General features: G+C 44.2%; 1 protein-coding gene across 1 annotated transcript in view; it reads right to left on the bottom strand.

Moving 5' to 3' along the window:
* Positions 1-426: 426 nt before the first annotated feature.
* The window catches only part of carmil3 (capping protein regulator and myosin 1 linker 3), a 31,447-nt gene continuing 24,956 nt past the window's right edge, over positions 427-6,917 (bottom strand). The window contains exons 25-40 of the mRNA XM_030774639.1: positions 6,795-6,914; positions 6,556-6,669; positions 6,171-6,346; positions 5,337-5,424; positions 5,061-5,171; positions 4,711-4,774; positions 4,214-4,401; positions 3,406-3,485; positions 3,002-3,163; positions 2,638-2,836; positions 2,111-2,417; positions 1,859-1,980; positions 1,555-1,714; positions 1,173-1,250; positions 955-1,010; positions 427-489 (exon numbers count right to left, since the gene is read on the bottom strand). Of these exons, the coding sequence (XP_030630499.1) occupies positions 427-489; positions 955-1,010; positions 1,173-1,250; positions 1,555-1,714; positions 1,859-1,980; positions 2,111-2,417; positions 2,638-2,836; positions 3,002-3,163; positions 3,406-3,485; positions 4,214-4,401; positions 4,711-4,774; positions 5,061-5,171; positions 5,337-5,424; positions 6,171-6,346; positions 6,556-6,669; positions 6,795-6,914 (2,088 nt within the window). The remainder of the gene's footprint in view (positions 490-954; positions 1,011-1,172; positions 1,251-1,554; positions 1,715-1,858; positions 1,981-2,110; positions 2,418-2,637; positions 2,837-3,001; positions 3,164-3,405; positions 3,486-4,213; positions 4,402-4,710; positions 4,775-5,060; positions 5,172-5,336; positions 5,425-6,170; positions 6,347-6,555; positions 6,670-6,794; positions 6,915-6,917) is intronic.

Raw genomic sequence — 6,917 nt, 5'->3', positions numbered from 1 at the left:
AAGATTGTACAGAAAAACATATCACAAGAGGATATGACATCAACTTCTCAAGTGCTTAAGGCTGTGTATGTGTATGTGCGTGCGTGCGTATGTGTGCGTGTGCATGTGTGTGTGTGGGAGAGTGTGAGAGTGAGTTTATGTGAGACAGGGAGAAAGAGGGGAGAAGAGAGATGAACAACAGCAATGACTAAATATATATAGTAGCTGAAAAAAGAGAGAGTGTGCACATATACTAAAATGTTACTTTTTTGGAGGGGTGGGGTGGGGGGGGGGGGGTGGGGGGGGGTGGAGGGGGGTGGTAAACTCAAGAGCACATGAATTCAAAGAAATCGTTTGACCTCATCACTCTCACTCAATTCTCTCTCTCTCTTTCACTCTAACTCTCCACTCATCCTTTCCCCCTTTGGTCGTTCTAACAGCAGTCGGTTATCTGATGATCGTGATGCTGTCATGACGCTTCACCGTTGCTTGGCTCCGGACTCTCCTGACCTAGAATGGAGATGAGACAGTGAAACATCACAGCGTGTTCACATTACCTTATTTACCAATCTGGCTGAACTAAAGGTCAGCGCATGGCCATCTGCCACAGCAGACACACAGGAAAGGACACGCACACACGTACACACACACACGCACACACACACACACACACACTCACTCACACACTCACACACACATACACACACACACACACACACACGCACACACACACGAGAGGACACACACACACACGTACACACACACACACACACACACACACACACACACAAATACACACTCATACACACACACACAAATACACACACACACACTCTCACACACACACACACACTTACACTTGTCATTTAGATATACTGTAAAGTGTCATCCTCATTAATGTAAATGTGCAGTGATTGACATACCAGGGACATCCCAGGACTTGTTTTTTGTTGGTGGATGTCTGTGTGTTGTCACAGGGGGCTTTCGCTGTGAACACCTGTCAAGATCACTGGAGCTGACCTGCTCCATGCCTGAGAGGAAATATTGACACACAAAGATGGTCACAAGAGGACTGTAAATATTACAAAGGTTTGAGGAAAATATGAAAAGACCACATCTGTCTACATGTGACCAAAACCACGATAAAAGAATGTTCTCTCCCAGAAACACGACGTAAACATTAACATAAGTACCTGTATCACAGGACTTTGCTTTCAGGTTTCGGTATGGCTTCATGGGAGTTGGGCTGGAATTGCTCTCATCATTATTCCCTGACAATAAACAGACATGTAAATACCATCATCATCATTATCATCATTGTCAAACTCATCCTCCTCGACCTCCTCCTCCTCGTCACCATTTTTGTTAACACAGTCGCTTTGACTACAGCAGTTATAAGTTATGATTCAATGAATTTCTTAGAAGCAATTTCTTTTACATAAGTCATCCCCGACAAATGAACAGTCAACATTTAGTATATTTTTCTCTATATTTTGTAACATGACTTCTGAGTTACTATAAATAATTACTGCAGTGGGAGCTGTGTTCACAGTAGATACCAGGGGATGTTATTACCATGAGTGACAGCAGAATTAAACGAATCAAATGCTGGTTTGGCAGAGGCGGGTGGTACAGGAGGCGGTGTTTTGGTCTCATTGGTGGAATTCTTTCGAGGAGATGGAACAGGTGGTATTTCGGGTAAGTTCCTGTCATTCACAGGCTGATCGTTACTTTTCTGTGGAGAGCAACATATATGATATGTTTAATACTTCAGCTCAGATTTAAGCAGGGAGAACAAAGCAAGCATCAACTCACACACACACAGACACACACACACACACGCGTATATATACAAACACAGACACACACACGCACACACCTTTTCAGGTATAGGGGGAAGCTGCCCTTCTGCCTCTTGAGATTTCTTCTCATTCTCATCTACCTTTTCTTGTCCTTCTTTATCCCTTTCTACTTCTTCTTCCACATCCACAACAGAAGAGTCTATGGGATGAGACAGGGAAGCAAAATTATCTGTATATAAATTATCTTCAAATAATCTAGCAAATCCAGCAAATCAATCCACGATTGCGTATATATAACTGGCCGGACAATATACGTAATGCTGCAGTACCAGAAAACTCCTCTAGATGTCTCATTTTGACCAGGTTTGGCTTGCAGCTCTGAGGTGGTGGTTCTGGTCTCTGCCTGCTCTCACTGGGCTGAGCGTCTGTCCCTGTACCAGACTCTGTCAATCTGTCTTTCTGCTGGAATGGTGGAGTCTCTTCTTGTCTGTCAAAAACCGTCTGTCTCTCTGTGGGTAATGTCTGCCTCTGAGTCTGTGCGTCTTTCTCTTGGTCCGTATGTCTAGCCACTGTCTGCTCTGTCTGACCGATGGCTTCAGAGGCGCCGAGCACATTGCTGCAATCCTCAGACGACGACTGAAGATCAAAGAAAAACAGAAACAAAAAGAGAGTGACAGTGATTGACTGAGTGAGTTACTGGCTTTCTCAAGAAATAAACATAATTTATGTTTAGAGATGATCTGTTTAAAAAAAAAAAAAAAGATGTTAAAAGATGACTTGTGTATGAGTTCATCAAGGTGTTGTAAACGGGGTTATAAATGTTTGTTATATGCTGGGGGGGTTTTGTGAATCCTACTTCTCTATGAGGCATGCAGGGGAAACTCATAGCTCTCATTCCTGGCAGTGGAACACCCTTAACTGGACGAGCTGAAATCTGAGGAGTCGTTGGTTCACTCTGCTCAACCAGCCTTTCACTGGACCCCTCACTGACAGGATCCGCTTTGCCAGGATCTTTTGAATGCTGTATCAAAGAATATTCATTCTCTGCGACTGTGCTGTTATTTAGTAAGAGAGAGAGAGAGAGAGAGAGAGAGAGAGAGAGAGGGAGGGAGAGAGAGACTCCATTACTCCAATTATCCCAAGAGTCCAGATATAATAGAACATCCTAATTTAACTACACACTGTCTCACACACTGATGGGAAGAATGGAAGGGGCGTACTTTGTCCGGCACTCCTCGCCACAGGCTCCTCCCCTTCCAGCAGACTCTGGCTCCTGATAGGATAAGGTGGAGTTGCGGTTCTTCCGGAACCCAAAGATTGACAGCATGTTGCGTCTCTTTTTCCTCCTCAGCACCTGAGACTGATGGTGGCATGACAGTTGGCTGTTGACATGATAAAAGACACAAAAAAAGGATGAACAAAACGTTTGTGTGTGTGTGTGTCTGTGTGTGAGTGTTTCAGGAGCAAATGAAAAATATTTGACAAACAAGATAAACCTGAAAGAATGTCTATTTATATCTAACATTCTTCTATAGCCATTCATTTCCATGTGTTTGCGTGGGCTTAAGCCGTAAATATATCTGTTGAGAAGACACGACGGTGGGTTAAGTAAAGATCTGCACACCTGTCTGGGAGCACTCTCTTGGTATAGAAATCAGGAAGACCGTCGTCTAGAAGGTTCACACCTCCGTTTTCAGAGCAGTGCTGAGGAAGAAAAGGAGTCAAAAATCATTGTAATGATACAGATGACGATGATGATCATGATGATGATGATGATGATCATGTTCATGGTGGGGTTGGTTGTAACAGTAGTGATAACTGACGATGATGATGATGATGATGATGATGATAATGGTGGCGGTGGCAGTGCTGGTATTAGTGGTGTTGGGGATAATGGCGATGATAATAACAGTGATGCGGTGGCGTTTGAAATGCATTGCTTTTACTTGAACTTTCATATGTAAACGCTTAGGCTGTCACCTCAATTATTCTTGAACTTATTTAGAGGATGCGCTAACTTGATAAACAAACATAAGAAATATAATTGGAAGCATGAAAATAGCCAGAGGGATTTCGAGTTTGAAAAATGTGATTAGAGTGAGTCAGGAGACAATGGGGAGGCTTTGAAGTATGTTCCATTTATTTCTGAAACTACTCTGGCAAGGGGAAGTATGTGGTGCTGGCAAAACACTGAGGAACACAGCATATTTTGTTTGGATAAGGGCAGAAACGCATAAATATTTCACACGGGGTACAAATAGAGTATACAAAAAGAGTTAGAAAGCAGCAGTCTCTCTTCCTCTCTCCCTCAAGCTCTCTTTCTCTCTTATACGCACACACACACACACACACACACACACGCACATATACCCAGCAGAAAATGCAAAGTTACTGCGAGTCAACCTAAGGTGAAAATGGAAAAGATTCATCACCGAGTGCGAAGGTGCATGTCCTGGCCTGTGTCTTCGGGGAGGTCGTGGTCTGACACGAGTTACATGATGCAGAGGTGCACCCTGGGTAGGTAAAGTGGCCAGGCCTTCCCAAGAGGCCGAGCGAGAAAAGGGGACAGAGGGATGCGGAGTGGCAGACGAGGGTGAGGAGCTGGGGTCATCTCCCAGACCTGAGAGAGAGAGAGAGAGAGACAGAGAGAGAGAGACAGAGAGAGAGAGAGAGACACACAGAGAAAGAGAGACAGAGAGAGACAGAGAAAGAGAGAGAGAGAGAGAGAAAGAGAGAGAGAGAGAGAGAGAGAGAGAGAGAGAAAGAGAGAAGCACACAGAGTGAGAAAGAGGAGATGGTCAATAAATAGCTGATGTACATTTGTTTATCAGAAACACACCAAAAAACCTTGGATCGGATGAAAAATATGAGCTGGGCATTGGAGCGTAACAATGGTGCTGAGTCTAGTTTACTGGGCTGAATGACTCACTTAATCTGGTGGACACAGGGCGGATTCGTCTAGTCCTTGAGCGTTTTCTTATAGCAATGGTATCCTGTGGAGTGGGAGAGAGAGAGAGAGCGATAGACAGAGACAGAGACTGAATAACTAGAGAGGTATGATAGAGAGGCACTGGCACTGGCTATTGATGGAATAGCGCAATAATATAGAAAAGGCCTTTCAAAAACCAAACTGCTGAGGTCTTCAGTATAGTAACAATATACTCTATCCTTGTAAGGCTGTGACTCTGACAACCACAAATTGTAAAAGGACTAATTCAAAGAGTATGAGTATGGCTAGACACACAGCAACACACTGAAAATGCAGACAGTGCTACTCACTATGCAAATGCCAAAGTCTTCATCAATGACATCCAGTGAATCTGTGTATCTGTGGGATCGCCGTGCTGTTCCTCCATCTTCCACACTCCTCATCAGGGAAACCTGATGGTGCTAAAGAGAAAGAAGGCAAAAAAAAAAAAAAACCAGAAGCAAAAATAAAGGACCACTCAAGAGGCATAAAAGATGAAGAGGTTGAAATGTAATGGACAGTAATGGACAGTAATGGACAGATAAAGAAAGGGGGGGGTGTACATGTGAAGAAAAGAAGGTCTTTACCAGGGTCTTATGAGTGCTGTAGAGTTCCTGTAGAATTTGGTCCACTATAGAGTTGGTCAGATAAGAAACAACAGAGAGCTTCACCTCCCTGAGAAACACAGAGAACAGAGAAAAAGGAGAGCATTAGAGCACGACACAACACAACGCAATACAACACGACATGACACAACACAACGCAATACCACGTAACGCAACACAACACAACACAATGCAAAGGAACACAACACAACGTAACACGACACAACGCGAAGGAACAAAACACAACGCAACACAACATAAAACAAACCAATGAAACACAACACAACATAACATAACATAAAAGAAATTAATACGACACAACACAACATACCAAAACGACATGACATGACATGACACAACACAATTCACACAGCAACAGTCAACTCTTGCTCTGTCTGTCTCTCTTCATCCCACTCTCTCTCTCTCTTTCACTCACTCTAATGTTCTGTCTGTCTCTCTTCATCCCACTCTCGCTCTCTCTTTCACTCACTCTAATGTTCTGTCTGTCTCTCTTCATCCCGCTCTCTCTCTCTCTCTCTCTCTCTCTCTCTCTTTCACTCACTCTAATGTTCTGTCTGTCTCTCTTCATCCCACTCTCGCTCTCTCTTTCACTCACCAATGTTCTGTCTGTCTCTCTTCATCCCACTCTCTCTCTCTTTCACTCATTCTAATGTTCTGTCTGTCTCTCTTTGTCTCACTCTCTCTCTGTTTTTCACTCATTCTAATGCTCTGTCTGTCTCTTTTTGTCTCACTCTCTCTCTTTCTCTCTCTTTCACTCTCTCTTTCTCTCATTCTCTCTCTCTCTTTTTCACTCACTCTAATGCTCTGTTGATGTCCTGTGCTGCCCTCTCCATCAGTGCGGTGCGGATGGCTGAGCGAGGAATGGACACATGCTCAGAGATGGAAGACAGTGGAGGGGTTAGTCTCTCAGCCGCAGAGGAGGACAGTGGGCACAGCTCTCGACAGAGAGACACCATGGAGTCCACAATCACCTGATCAATCAGCCAATCAATCAACCATAGATAGATAGATAGATAGATAGATAGATAGATAGATAGATAGATAGATAGATAGATAGATAATTATTGTTACAATTGTCAGCATGCAGATAAAGTCATTAGTAGTGGTAGTTGCACCATGAGTAGCAGAGGCAGAAGAGATAGAAAGAGAGAGAAAGACAGAGAGGCAGAGAGACCAATACCTGTAATTCCTTGTCAGCAGCCTTTGCTAATTCTCCAGCCAGTGAATCCAGTTTCTGTCTGACTGGACCATCCACTGACAGAACATGGGCCAGCTCACAGAGAGACGGGTATAGCTAGAGAGAGTCCACGCGGTACAATTATGCTAATGCATTCATTCAAAACACACACACGCGCATGCACGCACACGCGCACACACACACACACACACACACATACAAATGCTTGCACACTCACTCACCGCTCGAGAGTTCCTGGCCTCCTTCAAAACCTGTCTGGCAGCCTGCAGCTCCTCTCCTTCTCCTGCTCCTCTCAGCACACACACCTGCTGCTGTACCCGCACACACAGACGCTCCATTACCTG

Source organism: Chanos chanos, chromosome 5, assembly GCF_902362185.1.
Source record: "Chanos chanos chromosome 5, fChaCha1.1, whole genome shotgun sequence".
Taxonomy (NCBI): domain Eukaryota; kingdom Metazoa; phylum Chordata; class Actinopteri; order Gonorynchiformes; family Chanidae; genus Chanos; species Chanos chanos.
The sequence above is the reverse complement of the archived record's forward strand: the minus strand, read 5'-3'. Positions and strand labels throughout refer to the sequence as shown.